The sequence below is a fragment of the Lepisosteus platostomus genome, chromosome 17 (genome assembly GCF_059453375.1).
Source record: "Lepisosteus platostomus isolate fLepPlt1 chromosome 17, fLepPlt1.hap1, whole genome shotgun sequence".
NCBI classification, from domain to species: Eukaryota; Metazoa; Chordata; class Actinopteri; order Semionotiformes; family Lepisosteidae; genus Lepisosteus; species Lepisosteus platostomus.
Genome location: NC_142627.1, coordinates 22,792,921 through 22,820,680, shown reverse-complemented (window position 1 = coordinate 22,820,680; position 27,760 = coordinate 22,792,921). Strand labels below are relative to the sequence as shown.

Below are 27,760 nucleotides of genomic sequence, written 5' to 3'. Positions count from 1 at the left end.
TACATCCTGCTGTGAAAGCAGATTACACAAACAGACCATTATACGTGATATTAACACATAAATTAAATTTAGTTTGGAACATAAAGCAACCTTTTTCACATGTAGCTACTGTATAAACGGAACACAAAATAATTCAGCTAGTAACCTATTCTTTCTTAGTTAAACACACTAAACATGATGTTCAAATGGATGGTGAAAATTATTAACTTCTGTATCCCTTACATTAGAAGAGAAGAGAGGAACTTAATTAGGTCAGTGATAAAAATGTTTTTTGTAAGTATGACGAGTACTTTGAAAAACATTTTAGATCAAGGTTTTGGAAATGCAAATATTGGGTTTCTTGAATGTTTTTTTTTGTGAGTCTGCCTCTTTTAAATATGGGGGGTCACATTATTATAGCTAAATGCTAACAGCAAATAAATCAAAGACTTGTGATATAAGGCCTTTGTGAAACTCACCGCTAAATAAAATCTTCAGTTTTTAAAGAAAAGCTGAACTTTTTTATATAGTTTTAGATTTTAAACATTGTCATCTAAAATTGTATTTCAAGAACTGGACTTACTTTGTTCCTACTTTCTTCCAGATTAACTGTGTATAGGTAGCACCCCTGAGTATAATACCTTTGTTTTTGAGTGGTTTTGTTATTTAGATTTCTCAGTAACGTTTGAGAAATCTTTTCTCTGTTTCCTTTTAAAACAATGAAGAAGGGCCCTTAGTGCCTCCTCCAGTAAAAGTGGTTGAGTAATTGTTGTTTATTATAGTGTAGACACCACTGAATATAATCAGGGTTACTCCATTAGCTAGCTGGGAAACCCTGAACTGCGTCACAAAATTTCCACATTATTTAATGATCATAATCTGCGTAGATGAACAACAGCCTGTCAAGCCTACAGTATGGCATGATCTGTGATTATCTTATTATTCAATGCAGGATATAAATATCAAAATCTACTGTACATCCCTACTCTGTTACAGCTTCCAGTCTGTGATTCCAGTTTATAGAAACTAATTCCTTGGTACTGTATAACAGATGGCATGATCATATCAGTGTGAGCTTGGACTACTGTATGTTATTAGCTGGGTGGTATAAGTGTCTGGGATGCCCTGTACAACAGAGATCATTGGATGCAGTAGAATGCAACTTGCAGTGTTGTCAGGGAAAGCCACCATCACTTCTGCAGTCGATGCTAAAGAAGCTGTGGGTATTCTGCAACAAAAATGATGGGTAGACATGACCGTAATTGTTTCAGAAGGGAGCACGAACCGAGTCATTTCTTAGCAGTAGTAAAGACCAGTGGATTGACGGCTGTTAATTCTAAGTTGATTTTTTCTAAATAAGCGCTGTTAAGGCAACCTTGTCTATCTGACCTTCCCATTGTGAACTAATTCTGCTAAAAAATTAGGTGGCATTACCATTAAACTGGGAAAACTGAATGCTCAAAGCATTCAATGGCAGGAGCTCTGGATTCAAGTGCAATGCTCGTATCCTTATTTATTTTCATAATTGGAACCACTCAGTGTAATCCTGTTATTTAAAGGCAGCACAGTATTGACCAATTAGGCCTAATCATGTCTTAAAGCCAGGAAAGAAGACAATGTTTTTCATTCTGGGGTCATATTCCCTCTCTTGAGTGCTTTGTTAAGATCTTTAAAACATGCTAGACCATTGTACTCCTTTAATTTATTATGTATAGTTTTCATTACCTACTTTTCAATACAGTTGGAAAAGATATATACTTTTTTCTGCTTAATTGGTCCCATTGCTTTGCTTTAAAAATAAAAATATTGGTGGGGTTTAAGCTTTTTTTAATTAAGAAGAAACAGAAGATAGAAGATTTTTTTTAATAGTCTTCAGATAAGAACTTTTGTTTAGAACATGTTTGTTTTCCACAACAGATTGTAAAATAATATCTAATAATCTTGGATCTTAAAATTTTGGGGTTTCATTTTTAGTTTAAATTTTTCGGGACCTTTTGAGAAATCCACTTGCACATGTATAAATTTCCTTCTCGTTTTCTCAATATCACCACAGCGGCTAGAAAAACGTCCCTCCTTCATATCACCTTTACTAATACAACCGTTTTTATCCTGCCTTACTTCTGAGAAGACAGCATAATCCAATTGCCCAAGAATAGAATATATAGTATTAGGATCAATTAAAAATTAAATCAACAAACTATGCCCACAGTAGTTTCATTCCAGTTAAAAACATGTGTTTTTATGACAGCTGATCTACATACAGTATAGAAAGAAAAAAAACATTTGACTTGTAGAGCAATTGTGTTCAAAAGAGTGATCTAGTGTTCTTCCTTTTTCTCCACCTTTCCAGCTGTATCTTGTGGGATTCCTGGACCTCCGGGCAATGGTACCTTCCATGGGAATCAGTACACTGTGGGTAGCAGAGTTCACTACCAGTGCAATGAAGGCTACCGACTGGAATCCACTCGTTCCAGCACCGCTGTCTGCCAGGAAGAGGGCACATGGAGCAACAGAGGACAGCCTCCTCAGTGCTTACGTAAGAAATCAAGATGTTTTATGTCCAAAAACACTTCTGTTTCTAAACTTCGTGAGGTGTATCAGCTTCGATAACAAGACTTAGCTTAATCCAGACTCCAACAAAGTATATTTAAAGATTAGCACATTTTAAGTTTTTTTTTTTATTAAAAAAAGATTCGGCTGTACACAATCGATTTAATTGGAGTGAAGTATGATGGAAAGACAGGATCATCAATACCAGAAACACTACAGTAATAAAAAGCAAGTGGTTATGGGTCTCCCTTCAGTCTTGGATGTCACCATAGATATCCATTTATTTCTTTTGACATATCTAGAGCCATACAGTTCTTTCATCTAATCATTAGGTCCCGTTTCAAGAGTTATCAGAAAAAATGAATATTGTGTGAAACTTACTTTTCCTTTTCCTTTTGTATTTCTACAATGCACTTTGTTAACTGTGAGATATCAGATACTATACTATTTACAGTATACTGTACATAATTACTGTATCGTTCTGATCTTAAACAGCTGTCAAGTACATTGAACAATTATTCTGCATGTTTAATTTGGCATAATACTTTTAAATATAAAACAAGATCTGTTTGGAAGATCTCAACTGTCATATATCAGAACCTAGTTAATTTCTACTGTATTCATTTATATTGTAGAATGATCTCACCTTTTAAGCAGTTGTAGATGTCCGTTTCCATATATTATTTAGAATATTCACACCTTAACCTTGCATGCAAACTGTTAGCTACTTGTCCACTCCTAAGGAAATAAAAATTTGTAGTTTTGAAATTAGACCCACAGATTGTCAACAGGTAAAACCAGAACCCCTCAATTCGAAATTGTTTTATTACACAGAAGCTGCCTTGTGAGCCAGTGTGTAAAATATAGATTTTGTAGTTTACTTTCTGTATTTTTCTGTGAAATAAACTGTCAGTTAACACATGCCTATTCTTTGTTTACAGCGGTGGAATGCCCAAATATTGAGACCATCCTATCGGAACATATGGTCTGGAGGTTGATTTCAGGATCTCAGAATGAATATGGAGCCCAGATAATGCTAAGCTGCGCTCCTGGCTATTTCTTGGGTGGTCGGAGAATTGTACAGTGCCTAGCTAATGGCACCTGGAGTGGAAGTGAAGAGAAAGCAGCATGCAAAAGTAAGGATTAGAGACATCTTATATTTAGATGGACTTTGATTTCTCTCAATGCCATAAGAACTTCAGGGTCATAATGGGTAATGCTCCAAGGAATATAACAGTGCCCCCTCCATTACAAGGAATGTGTAATGGAACTATATGGCTCTAGATCAGGAGGTTTTTCAGATATAGAATAATTGTAATTTTTTAGATAGAACTGACTTTGCAGACCTGTGAAAACAGTCTCATGGCATGCACTGCAACAAGAAAGCATCCTGGGTTGATAATAAACAGTGAATATCCCACTATTCCCACCAGTGACGACTGATTATTGTGGCATTCTCATTAAGTTCCTGAAAATGTATTTTTTCTTCAGAAAATGTGTGCCATTGGTGAGCCATTCATGTAGAGATTTTCCATTATAAAGTACTATATAATATATAATAACTGAAGCAGCAGTGTGAATAAGTAACGGACGTGGATTAGTGTTCTAGTCAAGTATATATATTTCTAGATCAGCACAGTTTTTCATATCTGATCTCATAACACAATCAGCATATTGACTAAAACTGCACACAATATTCTAAATGAGATTTTACATTTACATTATAAAACCTTAGCACAAGTTACCTAGATTTAATTTGTCATATACTGTATACTTAGGCATTTTGGTTTTTATTTCTTCCCTACATTTTAATGAGTGCAAAGAATCTACACAAAACACACTCGTATTCCTTTTGCCATTTGTGTGGATCATGTTTCACTTAACAATTATGTCAAACCAATCCATGACTAACCAGTCCATGACTTTATCTAAGTTATTAATGAATTCCCTTCTTGCTTTTTTTTAATTTTAACCTAACATTTAGTACTGTTATTTACAAGAACTGAGAGTACCTTGGTCCAGATTTTTACAGAACAAGGAAATAGATCTGAACATTGCAAACGAGGCAGAAGTACTGCAGTGGTAACGGCACACCGATTCTTATGAAATAAAAGACCCTAATCAGGATAATATTACAAAAATGGAGTAGGCCTAAAAGTATAGGATTTTGATTTTAGAAATTGCTAATGAAAGAGATACCATGGTAGCATGCTCCTACTATACTTAATACCACCATCCACGGTCTCCTCTGTGTATTGTAATTGTGTTATATCTTGTGTATTCTTTTTATTTATTGTTCTTGTCATTCTGTAAAGCACTCTGAGAAGCCACCTTTAAAGGTGTTATATATAATAGTTTATTATTATTTTATGTTATCAACAGTGGTGGTTTGAAAATGTTTTGGAAGTTCGATTGTAAGAATTTTGTGTGTGTAGTCCATAGTTTCCTGTTTAATTTGTGCCCCCTTTTCTAAATTGGTAAATATGCCCATGTATTTGAACAGTGCCTTTATACCATTATATGGGAGGTTGGTGACCTCAGGAAGACTCACTAATAGTGGAGCCAAGTCCTCCACAGCAATGAAACAAGGTTTTGTGTAGATGTGGTGCAGAAGTGCAGAATGATATGGCAATGGACCAATTGATTATTAGGTCAAAGTGTAATGGTTTTTGTAACTCAAGAGCTTCATTGAAGTTGTGGACAGCAATGTGACTGTCATTTCTATAGGGTCAGCCTGACATGAGAAATATTTAATTTAGAGAGACGTACTGTAAAGGTGTACACATGTTCTTGTCCCATTTTCTCTCCCTTCTGAAATCACATATTTAAATCGCTCTACGTAGCAATGCATACCGACATTGAACCTACTCCAGGTAACGGCAAGGACAAGGCAAGGCAATGAAGGACTACTTCATTTTCCACATGGCTTCTCTCCAAAGTAGCTTCATTGCTGTTTTCAGGAAGCACTGACAAGTGCTGAATATTGGTGTGCCTAAAACATTTCTTAGCCGCATGATACTGTACCACCTTTAAGGTATCAAAAAGTACAAATGTAATACTCCAATTGCCAGGTCTGGTTATTTCTGCTCTAGGGAAGTTAGATATTTTTGAAAGAAATAACTCCAACAGGCCCGTGATCTGTTTCTGAGGTGTGTGTGACACGGTACAGCAGTGCCCATATTGACCACATTCTATTTGTTATTTGCAGTCATTTCTTGTGGAGAGCTGCCGTCTCCTCCCAATGGTAATAAGATTGGCACCCTAAGCACCTTCGGAGCCACGGCAATATTTACGTGCAACACTGGATACACCTTAGCAGGATCTCATGTGAGGGAGTGTGGTGCCAATGGGTTGTGGACTAGTTCTGAAACTAGATGCCTTGGTAAGAACAATCTGTGTATATTCAGTTAGCTTTCTAGATTTCCAATGGAAATCCCAACCATTTAAAAAAACCTGTGTTTATTAGTTTTTATTTATTGGGTTTTATAGTTCTATTATTCTTTCATCTGATTCCTAGTCTATGTCATATAGTGTGTAACTTTTCAGTCTGCCCACAGAGATCTCATTCACATCTGTTTTAAATAGATCTGTTGCATCAGGAGATACAGTAGATGCAACAGATTTATAGCAGATGAGTCATTTAATAGAATTTCGTAATTAAATAGATATCCTTCAGCTACAGGTTTCAGCTTCAGATAAAATACTTTTTTTTAAAAAATAGTGTATTTTAAATGACTAATTTCTGCCTACATTCTGGAATGCAGAGCAAAGTCTATCTCAATAATCCAAACAGCTGGAAGTCTCTGAAGTTTGAACTCTCAAACAGAGAAGACCACTGCAAAATAGAAAAGTCAGTGTCCCCTTTACCGAAGATGTTAGTAAAATAAAAATATTTGTAGATTTTGTGTCAGTGATTCTAAAATCGCCTTCCACTTTGGATTTTAGAATAATCTGAAATATCTATTTTTTTTAATGATGAAGTCCATTGTTCTCTTAAAGGTGTTATTGAAAGACCTTGACAATTCCCCTCAGAGGGCTGAACATTTCTGCATGGAACTTTTTGTATCACCTTCATAGCACACAGGATGAAAACAGGAGGGAACATCTGAAAAGATATTATGCTTGTTTTTCTGCTCATTGCCAGACTGACTGTTCTTTCTAATGCTCAAAGTGTTCCGTTAAATCACAAAGTTGAAGAAGAATTTATTGGGAACCACAAACTGTGCTGCAAGCCATTTAGGGATAATATTTAACAATAAGGTACGATGTTATATGTATATTTTTTTATCCATAGCTGGGCATTGTGGGTCTCCTGAGCCAATCACTAATGGACACATTAGTGGTGATGGATTCAGTTATCGAGATACAGTAGTCTACCAGTGCAACCTTGGTTTTAGACTTATAGGCACGTCTGTTCGGATTTGCCAACAAGACCACAAGTGGTCAGGAAAAGCTCCTGTCTGTGTTCGTAAGTATTGTTCATTTCCATTTGTAAGTCCTTTAACCATTACAGAAAACACTGCATTGATGAGAACAGACACAGACTGTTGCGTCAGCCATATTGAAAGTATTCCAGGAATACTATGTCTAGCACAAATAATATTTAAATAGCATGTACTGTATGTTGGTCAAAAATGGATTTGGAAATATGAATAAAATGGAAGACACATCTTATTTTCCAAAATGACAAAGCCTGCCCTACATTGATACCTTACAGCATCTTTGAACAAGTCTCTCTAAGGTTCTTGTGAGATGTCTGTGGTCGTTGATGCCTCACAGACTGTAAGTGTCTGTCAGGACAGAAGGTGGTCACACCTGCCAGTAGGCATCACTGATCATATCTGTGGCATCTTGTGCTTTACAGTTAGTCCAAGTCAGTGCTAACTACACTTGTTTCTTCTGCTTATTTTATAGATAAGTTGAACCAAGCAGGGAATTTGCTTTATGAACTTAATTGATCGCAGTATACTGTATATACTGTATCTCTCATTACTGTGTACGTACTCTGTATTTTATTACAGCGATAACATGTGGTCACCCTGGCAACCCAGCAAATGGTCGTACCAATGGAAGTGAATTTAATCTGAACGACATTGTAAACTTTACCTGCAATACAGGGTATTTACTACACGGCGCTCCACGAGCACAGTGCCGAGTGAACGGGCAGTGGAACGGCCCCCTTCCAACGTGCAGAGGTAAGCTCTATGGTTATTTTCTGCAGCAGTCAGAGCGATATTTTTATTTTGATAGGCCTTGCACTGTATTTGGAAAGAAATGCATTTGTAATCCATAGCAAAATGCTTGTTTTTTTTTTCCATCGGTGCGCCAAAGTGGCTTATGAATAGAACATTAATTATATGAGGCAAATGCTAACTTCATCAAAGGCAGCCAAATGAGCAGTCATCTGCATTGCACAGTGTTACGATATGGCAGCCAGACTTTTTCATGATAATCTGTGATTCTGGACTCCAATTTGAATTACGTCAAACAATGAATAGAAAAAAACTAAACATACACTGTGCATTTGAAATGTCATATATATTTTCTAGAACAAATTAAATATCTTAAAATATATATATATATGCAGATTTACAATGTTATATTATAGAATTAAAATTAATTCTGATTTAAATTTTAATGTTATGTGAATGTGATGTTAAGTAAAATGAGAGGACATTTCAATACTATGTTAATGACACAGATGCTTATCCCATCCAAGGTTGTACCAAGCAATTAGTTCTCACTACTTGTTTTGACTAAATCTGCATAGTGACATGTTGAATAAATGATTTAGAGATTCTGCTATAATTGTATATTCACAAATAGGTATACTATTATTAAGAAATACACTTTAAAATTACATTTATTAGAATTATGGGATCTGTTTCCAGGCACAAAGCTTATTTATTTGTTTAAATATACCGATTTTATTAAAATGTTTTTTTCCTTCTGTTGTCCTGACAACTTTGGGCTTGTTCTCATCAAGACAACAGCTGTCCATTGATTAATGTGAGAGCAAGTAGCTTATCTCCAAGACTTGCTCATATTTGTGACTGTAAAAACATACAGCAGCTTACTGTATTTGTTTTGAAAAATTGTCTTTTTGCGTTTTGAAATACATCTTGTTCTTCACCCCAGATGAGAAGTTGGGTACAGATTACAGCCAGGCAGAATTAGTATCCGTTTAGTGAAATGCGATGGTTATAAAAGGACATATAGCACGATATGGTGCACATTTTTATTGTCCCGTTTTCTGTTTCAATTCTTAAATGTTTGTACATATAATTTTTTGCAGTCTAAGGGGATCTTAAAAATATAATTTATTTATAATGTACAGTCTTTACTTTTCCAATATGAAACTGTATGACAGGCACGTTGAACAAAAAATCAGGCTGCATGAGGTTTAAAATTTTCTTTGAAAATTGAGCAGTGTGCATCTACTAAGTGAGCAGTATCCTGCAAGCAGCCACAGAAAAAGCTTGACTAATGTTAATCCATTAAGTAGCCTACCTCAACTCTCCTTAAAATGCATGAAGTCATTTTTCTTTTAAAGATGTTTCTAAACATCTTTCTAAGACCTCCTGCACAAGTGCTAAAAAGATTGTGAAACCGGTCTTACATCCCCTTTTCATAATTAGTGACGATAATGATTCTTAATAATCATCAAAATAGCTACACATAACCACACAAAATCCACACGGTGTATTTCACATACAAGTGGAACAGACCTTGCAATATCAAGTACTGTAATTGCCTTTTGTGGTATTATGCTTTCAGATCTATGTAATCTATGCCACTCATGGACTTTGCTGGCAATCACTTATTACTTAATTGACTACATTCAATGTACTGTATGCATTCCCTGTTTCTGAATTAAGATCTTACAATTACTTGTTTTATTCAACTACCTGTATAATTGTATTGCTATTAACACCAGGGGAGAACATGTCAATAGCAGGTGCCAGATTATCAGTGTGTTTTTTTCCTGTCCCTGGAGGTTTAATTGAGACTGCCAGAGCTCATTTTCTTGGCAGCTGTCGCACAGTGAAGGAAATCTGTTGTGTTTCCCTCTAGACCTGATTTAAACTTTAGTCTTTTCTAGCGAAGGGCAATGACCAAATACTCTTGTCCAGTCAGCTGTACCAGGAAAAAAACACTGGCTTGTTTGCTGCTTAGCAATCTTCTGGCTTACAGGCAAAGAAGCAGAAAACTCATATGCAGAACCTTCGATTTGTATTTTTACTTAGTGTGGAAAATAAATTGGATAGAATTTTACAGCATATGTTCTGTGCTCTACTCCAGTATTTTATTAAGCAATAACCAATGCCAAGTCCTTTGCCGTTGTTCTTTTGTTCATATTGGTTAATGCACATCCTCACATTATAATTCAGTGGTAAAAATTTATACAGTTATTCCTGAATATGAATTGATATATTCCCTGGAGAAACTGATGCTGTTGAGAAACGAATTCACATTTTAATATATTTCTTCTTTCCTGCTAGGGATACATTTCTTGGTTCTTTTGTTTGATTTATAGATAATTCAGTTAAAATTACTCTAGGATCCCTTCAGGAACCATGCAATTTTGGTACAAATGTATTCCCATTACTTATTTCAGTTGTATTTATTTTCATCCTTTTTCTTTGTTTTACATCCAGTGTGCACTGTTTGGAAGTTCTATCACAGACTATATATACAGTTCAACAACCATGTGAATGAGTCAAATTATAGCTTTATAAAATATCTCAATAACAACTCAAAGAGCTGTTAGATGTGATTGATAGATAGTGCTGTTAGTGATTGTATTTACAGTATACTGTATGGTTTGCTGTACACTCTGGCATTTTTCTTGCTGTTTTCCATTTAAACGAACATGTCAAAAGTCCCACAGCTGCTGTAGAACTCACTCTATTGATCCTGCAGTTTTCCAAGTTTGCTTGTTACGATGTAAACACCTCATTTTCTGTTGCAGTTGTAAACTGTTCAGATCCCGGGTTTGTGGAAAATGCTATCCGTCACCCTCAGCAGCATTACCCTGAAAGTTTCAGCTACAGGACCAGTATAATGTATCACTGCAAGAAAGGCTTCTACCTGCTAGGATCCTCCGTGCTCAGCTGCCAGTCCAATGGCTTCTGGGACAGATCTCTTCCTAAGTGCCTGCGTAAGTATTTCCTTTACATTTTGGTGTCAAAATAGACTTGGCATTTGTTTTAGTTTACTGCATATATTCTTTTTTTTTTTTTGATTGACCAGATAGATTTATAGTATGTAAGTTCAAGGTGATTATTTTTAAAGATAAATGAAGTTCTCAGCACTTCAGCTACTGCTAATATCTTGTTTTACATCTTGTTTTAACACAATTCAGACTTTTGTAGGTCTGTAATTGTAAGCTCATTGTATACTGTGTATTTTATATGTTATTATAGGTACAGTATTATACATATGGTAAGAAATTTAAAAGCTTTTAAATGTTACATTAATGTCAGTGGGAAAGATTGATGTTTTCATGAGCATTTGCTTTCTTTATAGGAATCAAACAGATAATGTATTTATATATAGAGGGGATCAATAAGAGCAGTAATAATATGCTTGTCTGACTCTTTCCCATGGGAAGTCATGAGTGCTTTAGCATGAGTTCTATCTTATTGAGCATCGTGTAATTTGGAAACAAATGATCTTTCTGCAAGTGATTTTAATATTTTAATTGGTTTTGTTTTGACACCTATAACTTACTTCATTTGAGATTTTAGTATTTTTATTCCTACTTGTGAAACGTCCATGTTAATTAACTTTCAGCAAATGAACATAAAATCACACATATTGTTGAATTAATCAAGGACATACAAAATTTAAATTAACAAATCATATGCAGCAGTCTGTGTAAAATTTTGTTTTTTTTTTATTTAATTTCTTTAAAATACCCTGAAACATGAGCTCCAAATCCAGTATTATTATAAGTCAGATCTCATTTCAGGTATGTATTTTTCCCCCTTTAGTTAGCCAGATAAATAGAGGATTAGACAGTTTAACCAGAGAAAGATAAGTCAATTGAGAGCACATTTTTATTTACAGTGATGACTTAAAATGACCCCATAGCTAGAATATGAAAGTCGGAAAGACCAAGAGAAGTAAGACAAGCATTACATGTGTGTGTATTTTTTTATGATGTTACCCTTTAATGAGGGTAACACAATGACACATCATACACCCTCAGGTTCTGACCTGCAGAAGTCATCTTCTCAGTGTAATGTGGAGTGGGATCACTTTGTAATACTCAGATATACATCAAACAACAGTGATCACCATGATACTAAATTCAAATAGTGAGCTTGTCATCTGCAGTCAAGATATTTCTACTTCAAGTCATGAGATGATTATGACAGGGGTTTCCTAAGCAATGGCACTGAACTGGACCTGGGGGCTTCTGTAAGCCAGGGAATTGTAGGCCTGAGGCAGGACATGGCCTGCTGGTGTGTGGCAGAGACTTGTGAGGTTCAGCAGGAGTTGAATTGCTTTGCTGTGGGCACTGTTGAATTCAAACACATGTACAGTATGGTCCTTATCTGCCTGTACAAGTAGTGAAGCTTAATGATTGATCATGTCAGATTGGGGGGGGTATAAACTAAAATGATCATGAACCGTGAGAGTCACTTGTGTTTCAAGTTAATTAATAACCTAATGATGACACATGGTGTGTTGTGGAAGATCATGTACACAAGTATAATTTTATTAATGTTTAAGTAACAGTATTATATAACTTTGTTTTTTAAAATTACTGAAATAACCAACAGGATAAAATGCCACATTCTTTCCACTCTTTCCCCCAGACCTTTGAATTTTCCTTTTATGTACTCAGAAAACAAAATAAATATAATATACTATATTATAATAAATATCTAATATACTGTATGTATATTCAAATTGAAATCCAGAGAACAGTGTGTGAATAATACCAATGTAGTAAAATAAAGCTTAATAATGACCCTAGAAAAAGAGTTTTTTTTTAACTTTAGGTAGAAACTTACTGTGCATGACGATACAATTGACTCTAAGCAAATTGCTTTTTTTCTGGCAAACACGTCTTTTGTACCTTGCAGTAGAGTTAACAGCTGACATTAAGTCTCAGTTAATCTGAATTGTACAGAAAATGTTACATTTCTGATTGTTTTAGTAGATTCTAAACTTTAACAAGTGTTCACCCTTTGGGGTTTCTGAGGAAATGAATTGTTTCTTACTTTAGAGTTGGAGTTTCTGACACTTCAGTTCAGACTTCTTTTCTTTTCTTTTTCTGCATTGCAGCGATTTCGTGCGGAGATCCTGGCACCCCACCGAATGCAGTCTTGTCTGGGAAGATATTCTCCAATGGAGCTGTGGTGCACTATTCCTGCAGCAGAGGTCGGACATTGATTGGAAATGCGACCCGGGTCTGCCAGGAAGACGGACGTTGGAGTGGGTCACCCCCTTACTGTTCAGGTACCCTTTAAGCACGTTTAACAACAACAGGCCTAACATGGCAGAATAGAACGTTTTGCATTTAGGTTCAGCCTGGAGCACAGGAATTAGATCTTCCTGGAGAGAACTGAAGCGTACAAAGAAATAACCCTACTTAGAGTATACACTTGGTCACTACAAACACTGAATAGTCTGTGTACTGGATGAGTACTCTGGGAATAGTACTTCTTGGTACATTGAGCCCTGATTAGTACTTTTGAATGTCTTCTTCCAAGACATTATGGTGCCCAAGTGGTCTGGAATGGTGACAGCTGATGAGAAACTTGGTCTGGCCAATTAGCCCCTATGCTTTTCCTCCTTGTACTTTCTCAAAAAGCGCTATTGCAGTGGAAGTGCTGACATCTCAGTTTGTAAAATTATCGCTTTACTCTTTCCAGGATTCCCTTCCAACTAGGAGGGAAGAATCGATCCTACAGGAAGTTTCTCTCTACCTCTGTACTAGGTTATTAAGAATGATAATAATGTAAACTTAGCCACTAACCAGACAGCTCTTTGGGGAATTCTCTCCTGCTTGTTTCGCCACTTTGTAAGATAAAAGTAGATTTTCACATTTTTGCAAGTTAATAAGTAGGAGAAACGGGCTCCAGAAAAACAAGTTCATAACTCTAAACATTAAAAACTTAGTTCAAGTTTGCAAATAATCCCTTTTATATGGAATTATTTAGGACAGATGAGCAAACTTTTTATCCCTGGACTCAGCAGACATGGTTAAAAACAGACTAATCTTTACAATAATGCATAAAAAAGAGGTGTTCACCCATTTCTTAGGAATCGGAGTGCTTTTACTCAGCCATATCTATTTTCTAATTCTTAATTATGCTGACTTGAGACATCTAGATCTCTTAACTTTAAATTCAACGGCAAAAACATACAGCTTTCAGCCGGCAAGCTGGCTCGCACAACCTGTAAGGTCGGCCGTATGCATTACAATATTATAGAGCACGTTGAGCGATACGTTTATCAAATTGTTACAGAGAGATTCGCTGAAATGTAACAGTCCACACTAGAGTTCACTGTGGGGCTCTTCTTTTAATCATTTGTACAGGTGACAGTCCTGGCTTCTGTGGTGACCCTGGCATACCTCCTCATGGCTCCAGGCTTGGTGATGAATTCAGGACCAAAAGCCTGCTGAGATTCACCTGTGAAGCTGGATACACCTTGATAGGCTCTGCAGAGCGAACCTGCCTTCCCAATGGCTCTTGGAGTGGGGCTCATCCAGTGTGTGAAGGTGAGCCTAATAGTTTCTAATAGGCACTCAGAAAGATCAACAGATGATGGGATTTCAGAAAAAATGACATACATGTCCAATATTGACCACAAAAATAACGGGACCATCATGATTAAGATTATCTAAGGTGCTTGTATTGTTCTAATGGGATCTTTATAAGTATTTATTTCTTAGTATAGCCAGTCATTTTCTAAAAAAACACAGCAAAGAAAGCCATGATTTGATTATTTCACCTAGAACACTCATACTGTATGTACAGTATGTGGGGAAAAAAAAGATATGTAATGATTGAGCTGCAGTCATTTCTTTTTCTTTTTGGGGAAAAAAAAGTAGACATTACATTATAAATGATAAATTTGGTATCCCAACATAAATGATGTAAAATTATCAAAGGGAAACTAAAAAGACACTAAATGTATTCTATTATTCTATCATGTATTCTATAAAAATGGTCTCTATTTTTATGCTATCATAAGTCAAAATTATAAGACTGCAGTTAGGAAGTTAAGACAAACCAGTCCCAGTTTAATCCAAGAAAGCACAGAGGTTAAAAATGGCACAAACCATGAAGTACTGCAAAAAAGGTGCAATTATTTTTTCTTATTTGACTATAATAAAGGGACTTTTGAACCTGGCACCGAGACTTTAAACTGTAAGCATTCGGTTTTTATTTTTAGCGTAGTCTTATTTTTCTCTTTTTCCATCCAGTTCCCATTTGTTTGTCTGAACACAATGAAAAGCATGTTGCTATAAGTATGACGGGAATGTAACTTGTAAACAGCTTCAGCCTTCAGTGAACCATCATTGAGAATTAAGATGTCATATGAGTACTCAGAAATCCCTTTGCATGAGAAAACAACCATAGCAGGCCAGGAAAATCTAGGTTCTGGTGATTGAATTCAGCTTGTGTTTTAATCCTGCAAGCTCTCAGTGGCAAAGATATTGTACTGTAGATGAGGGCGCATCACATGACATGACATTTATACCCCACCCCCCGGCCCAATCAATTGCTAAAAATTGCACAGTCAGTGTTTAATTGATGCCATCCTGACTCACCAGAATTCTAGTCTACTTTAAATTGAGCCAAAATCAAACCTTTAGAAAATACTGATTTATTTTCTGTAACACTTAGTAAAATTTAAGTATTGTTATGCTTACAGTATACACTATGTTACTCATCTCTTTCTTCATCTCTTTCTTCATTGTGTCTTAATTATGGTTGTCTCAACTACTGCAGAAGCCTCAGTGTTCACTGTTCAGACTATCATTAAACATTTTTTTCTTATGTTTTCCAGTCAAAACTGAAAGACATGCTTATTTTTTATGTATACAGATTGCCTTGCACTGCTTTGTCCTTTCCTTTCACAAAGCCCCTAAACTTAATCCGGCATAAAATATCAGGTATTAATATTTCAAACAAGGCAGCTGCAACAATAGCATCTTTGCCACTTTAAATGACAAGCTATGTTATGTTGGCAATGTGTCGGAATATTTTGAAATTTATGAATTTTATATGTGTTCTGAAGATTTTTTCTCTTTTGTTCCACTGTGAGGGTACAATACAATTATTTTTCACTGCTTATAATGTACGATCGATAACATATCCCATAAGCATATCGCAAGACATTAAAGAGCTTAATCCATGGGCTGGAAAAACTCCTCAGTTGCAACATTCTGAATCACATATTTAAGCAACAGAAAATGAATCATTTTTGTACTTTTTATATCAATTGGGGTTGAAATGGGGTGGTTCTGCAGTTGGTCTCTGAAGCACTCCATGCATCAGATTTGAAATATTCCTCAATCCAAAAAATGTGGACCTAAAATGATCAAATCCATTTATAAATATTATTGTATATTCATCTGCTTCAGTAATGTATCGTTTTAATGTAAATGTTCAATCAGCTGAAAAATGCAAGCCATGTTAGGGTTAGAGATACAAGATCCATCCCATTTTGACTCCAGTTAAACTTCTGAATCCCTAGAAAATTATACAATTGAGAGAATGTACCCATTCAAAAGGGTTATTTTAAAGCGTTTAATTTGAATCATTTTTGGAATACAATTCCTGAACAGTGCAGTACAATGTAAGCAGCCAAATGTGCCTAAAAAAAGTGCAGTACGTACACGCCTCCTAAACTTCGGTTTGGCCCCAAAATGCTGACATGAAGTTGAAAAAGTACTGTGGGAATACTGACCCTAACCCACAACGTTTTGGCCGTGGAGCCTTCTTCAGGTGTGAGGTGAAGGTGAGGTGAAGACATCTGAAGAAGGCTCCACGGTCGTAACGTTGTATTTTCTTTCTTCTTTTTTTCAGCATGGAATAAACCTATTACTTGTTCCTTTGCAATCTTCTAGAGCTGCAATCTTCAGTATTTATATTTAAAATTCACTGTAACTGTACACAGCATACCAGTTAATGTGAGACTGTTCTTTACATTGAGCTTTCAGATATATATTCAAGATGTTGGTTCAGTAGCAAGTGTCCATGGCATATTTGTAGAATTTGGGTTTTCTCATGTTTATAAAATGCATTTATGCTTTGCAAACTTGCTGACATAGTGTTGTGGGATGATTTAACATTTTATATTTTTATTTTATTCCATCTGATCATATGTGTTTGACATTGTTTATACTGTATCTTTCCAGCGGTGTCATGTGGAAATCCTGGCACTCCGGCTTTTGGAAGGATTGTCCACAGTGATGGGATACTGTTTTCAAGTTCAGTCACATATTCCTGCTGGGAAGGGTACAAAACATCAGGTCTCACAACTCGCCATTGTACTACTAATGGAACGTGGACAGGATCTGCACCAGACTGCACAGGTGTAGTACTATTTCAGGAACAAGGTGTCCAGTAATGCAGATATGTGCAGGTACAGATGGGTTGGCACATTGGAAGAGATTAACTAATCTTTAAAAAAAAGATATGAAATGTAGTTCCGCACTATGTTGTTCCTTAATTGTAGACTATGCTTGATACTGTATCTTGTTTTCTTGTCTTATTATTATACTGCTGATAATTGTCACACTAGTAATTACAGTGCCTTACAAAAGTACTCCTTCCTCTCCAGTGACGTCCATTAAAAAAGTGTACAGATCGTTTGTAATTCAGCACAATAGAACATCATTGGAAGAAGGTGAATACGTCTACAAGGCATTGCTGAAGAAATCTGAACGCTATTAAATGCTATTAAATCTATTTAAAATCTATATTAAATCTAAACCTTTCCAAACGTCTCTTTCAGGTTCTCTTCCAACACAGCTGTTACATTACTATATTTGCAGATGTACAGTAATACAAGTGGGCATAACCTATGGGTTTGTTTGTTCTCTTCCAGTGATCAGCTGTGGTGATCCAGGCCCAATTGCAAATGGGATTTATATAGGGAATGAATATACCTACAACAAGACAGTGCACTACCACTGCAACCCTGGATTCATCATGGAGCCAGCTGGGTCGTCTGCTTTGCTTTGCACAAAGGATGGGACCTGGAATCAAACCAAGCCAACTTGCCGAGGTAAGATCAAATGTTGAGAAGCATGACAGCGAACAGTCCATTGCTTCATGAGAGAATTGTTTCTGATGGCGGTATTACCACCTTCTATCCTGAACTCCATTTCCGAGAGGCTGAGCCTGGAAGCAGCTGTAAAAGTGGTTTTGAAGGAACAGTCGACACTCAGTACCCCAGTATAGTGAGAAGGCCCGATGGGATGCAGAAGGTGCTATCCTCCGGATGAGATGAGAAATCAAAGTCCTGTGTTCCCAGTTAAAGATCCTTTGGCGTTGTTCATAGGGAGTGTAGGGGTATTGACGTGTTGACTCTCAGTGTCCTGCCTAAATCCTATTTTGGACTTGCACATGACCTACTGAAATTCCCCGCAAAGTCATTTCTCATTTCTCCACTTGATCTTCTGCGTAAGGAAGCCGGAGGCGTATAATGGGCGCCCGACATCACCCAGGGGGTTTCACTCTTCAGTGGTGGGCTAAATTGTTTCTCCCCCATTGTGGGATCTTTGGGGCCATATAAAGTGCTTTACAAATGAAAGAAATTAATTAGACGAAATGCCAAGCAACCAAGACAAAGAAGAGACTACTATATGTGTGTTAGAATTTGAAACACTCCATAACAAAATATAAAAGATGTAGGTTTTCTTAAAGAATGAATGCTAACTATATGAAGCACTGCCTAATATACAAATGATAATTAACAGTACTCAAAATTTAACAAGAGTTTAATATGTATACACAGGAATGACCCATTCTATCACTATAGGTAACATAAAGTCTTAGAGTTAACATGTCAAGTCCAACTCTAAGCCTCAACAGCTCATTGAGTCAGAACTCATCCGTGTTTCTTTAGCATTAAGCAGACTAGAAAGCATAACCCCCCCCAGGAAGGGACACTGGTTCTTGCAGGGAAAATTAATATAGTATGTGCTAGAATTTAAATCTATAAAATCGTTAACCTTTTCTTCAGACATCTGGGGATTTTAAAATTCACCCTTTTCATTATTATTAAAACAGTCATCGCTGAAATTAATCACATAATGGCATTATTCCACCTTAATAAATGTACTTACAGTACATGATATACTGTAGCATTACCAAAATAAACAGCATAAACACACAGGACTAATAGTTTTTATAGCAATTATACTGTACTCCATGCTGCATGTGATCTTGTGAAAAAAGTATGACTTCCTATTGTCACGCCCTATAGTAAAAATGGCTTTGACACACAAAGACTTTGACACAGAGTTTCACAAAAGCCTTGGTGAACATATGATATTCTTCAGGAGATACAGAGTATATACTGGAAGGTGTACAGTAGTATGTAATATTTCAATTATTTTTGAAAGATCAATGTTTTTTTATTATAATTATAATTCTTCCCTAGACAGAATTATGTTGTTTTTTTCAACATAAAAAAAATGACCACACTCTAAGGTTTTAGAACTGATACAGAGATACAGTACAAGTGATATAATGTAACAGCAGAGTTTTGCCTTTAATCCTTCATGACATTAGGGCAATTTGGCATAAGATGTTCAGGATTGGCTTTTAGTGGTGGTCAGCCTTGAAAGCCTAAATTGGAAAGATGCATTCCATTAACACAGAGCTGTGAACCATGCTGTTCAGTATAGACTAGTGGTCTTGATATGTTACTCAGTATTAGAATAAATGTGTACATCATATGATGTCAATTTCCGTATAGCTAAAGGGTTCAGTAAATCACATTTCAGCTTGATTATAAAAGGGTGTGACAGACAAGCCTGACCATCACAGAATCCATATTTCCAAACTGCTCACGGACAGTTTATATGCAATCTTTAAAGAATGTCTCATATCATACTGGTGATTCAATGTATCAAAGCAACCATTTAAGTGAAATGCGCTTACATAAGAACACGAGGAGGGTTACAAATAGGAAATGTTCATTGTTCTCATCTAGCTCTTTCTTTTGCCATCATTAGTTTAAGGATCTAAGAATTTCAACTTAGTTGTTTTGGTACATCATTATTATAGAGGTGCCATAACAGAGACAATAAGAAATATTTGGTCACTGTGAATCACCACATTATCCATTTCGTAAAAGGGTCCCACAGAGTGAGCTTCAAGCACATGCCTAGGGAGCTATTTCTAGAGTCCCAGTTTCACAAAGATCACAACGAACGGGAGCACTACACAAGCTTCTCAAAGACCACAGAAAACAGGGCTCTGCAGAGCTGTGTCCTTTAATTAGACATAATCACTCTTCTTTTCCCCGTGTGAAGCTCTGTCCTGTGGCCAGCCTCCTGCGATACACCATGGGAAAGTGGAGGGATCAGACTTCCAGTGGGGGTCAAGCATTAGCTACAGCTGTTATGAGGGCTACCAGCTGTCCACACCTGCAATAGTGGCATGTGAAGGTACCGGCACTTGGAGAGGGGATGTCCCACACTGCTTACGTAAGTTTTAACATTAAACCTTCAATAAGAGAAATATTCCATTTGACAAGTCTGGAAAAAGACAACACAAACGCAGTGGACTATCTAATATCATTTAAGTGTGATAGAAGATGTTTGATAAGTGATTATAATAGTACGTACATGCAGTATGTTTTGAAAGGAATTTCCTTTCAAAAAGGCAGCACTGGTTATTGCAGTTATTGTAGATCCATTATCGGACTGAAAAGAAAGCAACAATCTGTTTTTTTGGAAACGAACAACAAGGAGATTGCAGGCCTCTCTACTTTAATGCTCTCTAGAGGCATGATTGGATGATGCCTGATGACTAAAATGTTTTTAACTAAAGCCATGGACATAATAGCAACTATGTATAGCATTTATTACGGGAAAAGGCGGGTTGCTTCTCTTATGCATGCCATCTGTAAGGTAAAATGCATATTGAATCATTTTACTTCCAAGCATGCCAGCAGCTATATAACTTAGCAACCCACTGAAACTAAGTAGGCGTGAGCCTGGCCAGTACCTGGATGGGAGACCTCCTGAGAAAGCTAAGATTGCTGCTGGAAATGGTGTTAGTGGGACCAGTAGAGAGCGCTCACCCTGCAGTCTGAGTAGGTCTCTTGTGCCCCAGTAGAGTGATGGGGACTCTATACTGCAGCTTACCAATCATGGCCTCCTAATAATCCCCATCTCTGAACTGGCTTCATCACTCCACTCTCCTCCCCACTGAGAGCTGGTCTGTGGTGAGCATACTGGTGCACTTTGGCTGCCGTCACATCATCCAGGCGGGGCTGCACATTGGTGGTGGTGGAGAGTCTCCATTACTTGTAAAGTGCTTTGATTGGATTATCCAGAAAAGCACCATATAAGTGTGATGAATGGATGTGATAATACTTTAATTTTGCTTTAAGCAGGTTTTTTTTACTTTACATAAACCCTTTGTTTCTGTGACATAGCAGCTCTTCCAGGAGTGGACTGATGAGAATAACAATGATGATGTCAACCATATGGTATTTCAAAAAACCATCAGACATTTCACCTCTAAATCTCTCTTGTTCGGTTCTCTTTGTCACTTGCAGCTGTTTTATGTGGAGACCCAGGTACACCAGCAGAGGGGCATGCTGAAGGCAAAAGTTTCACCTATAGGTCTGAAGTGACTTTCTACTGCAAAGGCCCATATATTCTCGTGGGCTCATCCAGGAGAGTCTGTCAAGCAGATGGGACTTGGAGTGGTATTCAGCCCACGTGCATTGGTAATTGGCCATCTATTGGGTGTTCTGATAGTCATCATGGTTATTCCAGCTTCTCGTGTGTACTCTGCATTTTCTCTTATGTCCAAGTGGGGTTTTTGCAGGTATTCTAGTTTCCACTAACAGTCTAGGTTAATCAGCTTGCCTTAAGTTGTTCACGATACACATATGTGAGTGAATATCTGTCTGTGTATCTGTAATGGATGTAGCAGAACTTTTAAAACCTTAATCTTTGTTTACTTCAATATTTATGTTCTGTAGATCCAGCATATAATATGTGTAGAGATCCTGGTACTCCTCCCTTTGGCATACCAATCCCATCTCAAGGATACGAGGTAAGTGCTTCGATTGGCCCTCGCTCCAAACTCTTTTCTGAAAAAGCACTGCTTCTTTATTTTGGACCATTCAGTTCACCCTTCATTCCTGTTAGTTTGGGGGTGTCACACAACGACTGGCTACAACCTTTAAGTTGGGTTTTCTGTTTCTGTGTAGGGAACATACTGCAGTTTCACTAGTATTTCTTCTTAATTAGCTTGTTACTATTCAGACTCCCAGGACTGGGTATGCTCCTAGCACCTACAAAGGTCCGTGACAATTACAATCAGCTCCATGAGCTTGCTTGGCGGCAAAACAGAAGTTTCAGTGATTTAGGAATCAAAAGCCTCTCCTTGCCACACATTTTGTTCCTTGAGAGGCACTTAATCACCTACACCTGAGACTCCACACAGGAATCCAGCTAATCAGTGTTCTCTCTTGCCCCTTGAACATGTTTGGGATATGGATGGGGGCAGAGGAAACCACAGACTTCCGTAAACATGGTTGTAGTAGGTATAGCCTTCTCAGACTTCTTGGTCCCAAATGTACTCCTTCTATACACCCGCTCCACATACTGTCTCACTATTGTGTTGCTATATAAAATAATTCAAAATGGACAAAACCTAAATGGCCAGCATTATCAATATATCTCAAGGGTGAAAGTGCTCAGAATTATTTTATTTCTCTCTCTTTACTTTTGTACCATATATCACTTTAACTTGAAGAGAAAACTGGAAGAAGTTTGAAACCTTAGTGAATGCTAGGAAATATTTTAGAGGTGAATTTCATACTGATATATTCAATTTGAATCTCTTTTCTTTCTCTGTAATCTGAATTTCTTTTTTGTTTCATATAGGTGGGAAGTAAAATCTTCTTTAAATGCAGAAAAAACTACCATATATTGGGATCTACAACACGAACTTGCCTTGAAAATTTAACCTGGAGTGGTATACAGCCAGAATGCATATGTATGTATAGTGTAATATAAAAATCCTAAAAGTGTTTTTTTATTATTTGAAATTATTTGATTTTTTTTTAAATTAAATCTCCATGTTACAAATGGACAGTAAACAAAATCAAATCGATATAAGTGATTTACAGTGTATATAGTGCCTCGCTGACATATTTGTACTCTTCCAATGGTGGACCATTTTGTGAAGTTACAAAATGATGCATTCACATTTTTTAAAATCAATATTCTATTCAAAACCTGAATGCTAAAACTAAAGACTTTTTGCAGCTTTAAGTCTTTTGGGGTAAGTTTTCACAAATGTGCACACTGGTTTGGTGCAACTTTTGTCAATTCTTCTTGGCAGAGTTGCTCAGACTCAAGTCTGTAGCTTAGGGATAGCTTATGGACTGCAGTTTTCATGTCTTTCCACAGATTCTCTATAGGATTCAAGTCAGGGTATTGACTGGGCCACTCAAGGACATTCACTTTCTTACCCTTAATCCACAGCAGTATAGCTTTGACTATAGCTTTTGGATCATTGTTCTTCAGAAAGCTGATTTTTTTAGTTTTAGATCTTAAGTGAGTTTTCTTCTAAGATTTGCCTGTATTTCACTCCATTATCCCATCAGTTTTAACAAACTTCCCAGCCTCTGCTGTGGAGAAAGTGCTTTGTTGCAGACCCCATGCAGGATTTGAGATGTCTTTTTCGGTTCCACACAAGCCTCTCTGTAGAGCGACACCAATGAACCATTGACATTTTTCCTGTCTCAGACTCCCAGGTGCTTGGTTTGGAAGGACAGTCTGATCTAGGCAGTGTCTGTGTGCCTTCTGCTTCTTAATGATTGATTCCATCACTCTCAAAGAGATATTAAGGGTCTTTGAAATGTTTCTACACCTTTATCCAGATCTCACCTTCATACAAAGTTTTATCCTTGAGTTGTTCTGAAAGCTCTTTGGTCTTTATGTTTAAATCTTTGCTTGAAATTCACTACCTGACTGATGGACAGAGATAAATGAAATACTATTATTGCACACAGACAGAGGCAGCTCAACTAATTGTGTGGTTCATTAGAGTATTTCTGTCCACCTTAATTTCTTAAGGTTTGCCATAGCAAAGAGTTTTCGATTTTTCTATAATATTAATTATTGTTATATATTTATTTGTTTGTCTTTTATAATTTGAATGTATGGAGTACACTAAGTATCTAACAAAGCCTTAGCGCATAAAATGTGAAAACTGGACAAGGGTCTGCATACTTTTAGGACACTTTATGTGGTTTCTGCTAACTAAGGCTGTGGCAATTTTAGAAAATAAATATATTTTTAAATAAAGCTTTACGATTTTATGATTTACCTTACTTTCAAGGCTATGACTGTAGTTAATAGCATAGTATAGGATTACAAAGTTATAAAGTCTTTTGCTTTATATGTGGATTCAAAGATGGATCGACACAGAAAGGGGAGTTGATAAAATTCAGCTCAAAATTTCAAAGGTGATTCAAAGAGGGGAAAAAAGTGACAGATGCCCGCTTCAGCACAAAAAAAAAAGTTATTGAAGTTTAAGCTTTTACTTCATGAACTATAAATCTGTTATTAGTTCAACAGTATTACCTACTAAACCTTGAGGCTGCTGCATCTCACAGAGAATTTTTTACTGTCAGAACTCTTTAAGTGGCAAAGTTTCTGTTGACAAGGGGAGGCATGAAGACTCTGTATTAATTTTAAATGCAAGATATTTTAGATTTTTCTAAAAAGTTCCTTTGGGAGTATATTTCTTTAATGAAAACTAAACATATAAAATGTTTTCATTTTTAATGCACTGATATTTTATCCATAATTTACTATCCAAGAAAGTACTGTAGTGATTTTATTTGTTTTTCTTCTTTTTTTGTAGCTCATGCCTGCAGACAGCCAGAAACACCTTCTCATGTGGATGTGAAAGCTATAGATCTGCCAACTTTAGGGTACACTTTGATGTATACGTGTCAAGCTGGATTTTTCCTTGCTGGGGGATCTGAACATAGGACTTGCAAAGCAGATGGAAAATGGTCTGGAAAGCCACCTATCTGCAAAGGTATATGGTGTACAGGACAGCTCCTTCTCATAGTGCGCATCTGTGTAATGCAAAGGGTACTTGAGAAAATCACAGGTGCAATTTGTAGGAAACAGGGCCTTTTAGCACATCCACTTACACTTGACTGTAATGCCCTGAAAATCAATAAACCTTTTTGTTAGACGTCATGTCATATGAAAAGACGTCACATTTGATTTAAAGAAATGCACAATCATATCGGGATTATGACATGCATCATTTTCGATAAGAGGGGAAATGCACTTTTTGAGTTTTAGACAACTTTCACAAAGAAAAGATGTTGCCCCTTCATGTACTGTACATGCACTACATTCTATTTTAGGGTATAACGAATGTTTTTTAAAACCAACATTTGATAATATATTACAACCATCGATTGTGCACCATTAATCACAACACTATACCAATTTGTATTTGCTATTTAATGAAGACTCATTTTTTATAGATTCATTGGGTTATTCTCAGTAAATGAGGATAGTGTGCAAGATATAATGTCATAAATAACTTTTCCTGACTGGGATCAAAAGCTCTACAGTGTACAAACCCCATCATGCTCATGACAGAGCCAGTTAATTGAGTTAATTAGCCTGGCTTTCCTCCTATTTCCCTGGTCTGGTAAGAGAAGCGGTGTTGCTCCAAGTGGCACTAAGCTCCCTGTTAGACAACGTGGAGCTTGAAAGGCGTGAAAACATCCATCCCATCCATTTTCTAACCACTTTATCCATGGGAGGGTCATGGGAGAGCCGGAGCAAACAACAGCCTCAAGGACGGCCAGGCCACTGCAGGGCCAACAGGCACAGAGACAGATCCTCTCACACTCGCACCTCAAGCCAGTTAACCTGTAGGAGGACAATTCAATTGAATCCATTGAGGTGGGGATCACAGATTCGCCCCACGAAGTGTTGCACGGCTCTAAGCAAAATGTCAAATACACACACAGCCATTACAGAATGTGTGTGGATTAAACTCCTGGATGAAAACCATTATTATTAATAGTGCACAAATGTAAACAGGGAGTCAATGGCAGATACTACAGCATCGTAGAAACATTATTAACCTTTTACTCTTTTTCAGTTGGGCCAAAAGTAAATGACAAAACAAAAGAAGCAGATTCAGTACAGAAGAATAAGATACACGGTTAGTAACATCCGCCACCATAGGAACGGTGTGATAACTTTTTACAGTATACAGTATACTATCTTTATTTGCTTTTGCTTCATTTCAATTAGTGGCTAGAATGGACACGAGTTATATTGAAAAAGCCAATCATTTTTAGTGAGAAAAAGATTCTTAAGGAGAGTTTACAATGACGTACTGTAGCAATGAGTTTACAATGACACAGTAAGTCATATTAACCTGTGCACTTCAGTATGTCAGTCTGACTTTTTATTTCATAGTACAGTATGTACCACCTGAAATCACTTGTTATGCTAGTGATGGCCACTGTTAAATTACAGTATAACATAAGAAAATGGTGCAGCACTGTCAAAGTACTTTACTGTTTTAAAATGTAATAACAGTGAATACATTGTGGAACGCATCAGTATAATATAACTGTCTTTAGTTCCCGCAGATGTATTTTCCTTAAACAGTGGTTGGAAAGGTTTCTATGAGTACCTTGGGAGAAGGCAGTCAGCTACCATTACAGTGAACTGGTTTAATGCCACGACCAGTAAAGTCAATGTAACACTGCTGGAACACAGTGGTGTGCAGCTCAGACTTTCAGGTAAGGAGGAACAGCCCGCTGTTCCTTTCAGATGTAATATATTCCTGTAACACCTCCTGGCTAAGTTTGCTTCTTACTTTAAAAATGCATGAATATTAATGAGCTTTTTCATGTTTGAAATGTCTTGATAATTGAGTTGGGGTGCACCCGTTCATGAATATGTTGTACTTCCATAGGTATATACAAGAAAGAAGAGAATCATTTACTCTTGAAGGTGTACCAGGTTCGAGGGCCCATCGAAATCTTTTTCAGTAAATTTAAAAATGACAACTGGGCAATGGATGGATATGTGAGTTGAAGCACCTTGTTTCCATGCATTTGCATTATTTGCAATTTTTAGTCTTTTGACAAAATATAACGCAACATACAGTACAATGATGTTCATCTAAAAAGAATGCTAAAAATCTTCAAAAACAGTTAAACACTCTTCAGTAACTGTCACTCAATCCAAGGTTTAATTATTTAGGATAACTTTAAGCTGTATGATTAGAGGTTGCTAAACAATTAAAATACCAGCAAATTTAAAGGATTGGAATCATACACAACAATATAGTTCCAGTTTCATTTAGGTCATATTTAAGCTTCTGCTCATTAACAGCTTCAGCTGAGAAAATTAAAAAAAACAGAAAACTGAGAACACTTTAAGGTTGTTCATATACTGAATGAGGAGCATTTGCTGTAAAGTAAATTTAATTTTAAAAAGTGATGAAACCATGAAGATACACATTTGCAGATCACATTTTAATATTCATTGAAACACTTTTTCTAGTATGTATGACTTTTGAACTTATATCTTATATCTTGGTCTAGGTGTCAGCAGAATCCGACAGCAACACCTTTGTCTATCAGGGTTTTATTCATGGAAAAGACTTTGGAAATTTTCAGTTAACAAGACAAGGTATAGAAATGAGATACTATTTCATAAATACATGTATGCTATTATGTTTCTAGACTTATTGTTAATTCTAACTTTGCACGAATTAACAGACTGTGGTACAGAGCCTGTGGGTATTCTGTGTCAGGGGTACAGTAATGTTTACAACAGAAACTACAGACTTCATTCTTAAGAAAAATAAAAATGTAGCTCCTTTTAGAATTTCAGGTTTTTGGTCTGGACTCCAGAAGTTAATATTTTAGGAATAATTACTTCGTAGACATACTGTTGTAGAAAGTAGACAAAGTATTTGATTAGCGCACAAATACA

General features: G+C 36.6%; 1 protein-coding gene across 1 annotated transcript in view; it reads left to right on the top strand.

Moving 5' to 3' along the window:
* LOC148646414 (CUB and sushi domain-containing protein 1-like) overlaps nucleotides 1-27,760 on the top strand; it is a 611,078-nt gene that overhangs the window by 577,466 nt on the left and 5,852 nt on the right. Inside the window, exons 50-68 of the mRNA XM_088609709.1 lie at nucleotides 2,330-2,515; nucleotides 3,471-3,665; nucleotides 5,738-5,911; nucleotides 6,824-6,997; nucleotides 7,551-7,724; nucleotides 10,502-10,690; nucleotides 12,829-13,002; nucleotides 14,087-14,269; nucleotides 16,919-17,095; nucleotides 17,611-17,790; nucleotides 20,048-20,221; nucleotides 21,301-21,474; nucleotides 21,733-21,806; nucleotides 22,643-22,754; nucleotides 24,633-24,812; nucleotides 25,905-25,967; nucleotides 26,395-26,556; nucleotides 26,733-26,845; nucleotides 27,367-27,454. Coding sequence (XP_088465835.1) covers nucleotides 2,330-2,515; nucleotides 3,471-3,665; nucleotides 5,738-5,911; nucleotides 6,824-6,997; nucleotides 7,551-7,724; nucleotides 10,502-10,690; nucleotides 12,829-13,002; nucleotides 14,087-14,269; nucleotides 16,919-17,095; nucleotides 17,611-17,790; nucleotides 20,048-20,221; nucleotides 21,301-21,474; nucleotides 21,733-21,806; nucleotides 22,643-22,754; nucleotides 24,633-24,812; nucleotides 25,905-25,967; nucleotides 26,395-26,556; nucleotides 26,733-26,845; nucleotides 27,367-27,454 — 2,946 coding nt within the window. The remainder of the gene's footprint in view (nucleotides 1-2,329; nucleotides 2,516-3,470; nucleotides 3,666-5,737; nucleotides 5,912-6,823; nucleotides 6,998-7,550; nucleotides 7,725-10,501; nucleotides 10,691-12,828; nucleotides 13,003-14,086; nucleotides 14,270-16,918; nucleotides 17,096-17,610; nucleotides 17,791-20,047; nucleotides 20,222-21,300; nucleotides 21,475-21,732; nucleotides 21,807-22,642; nucleotides 22,755-24,632; nucleotides 24,813-25,904; nucleotides 25,968-26,394; nucleotides 26,557-26,732; nucleotides 26,846-27,366; nucleotides 27,455-27,760) is intronic.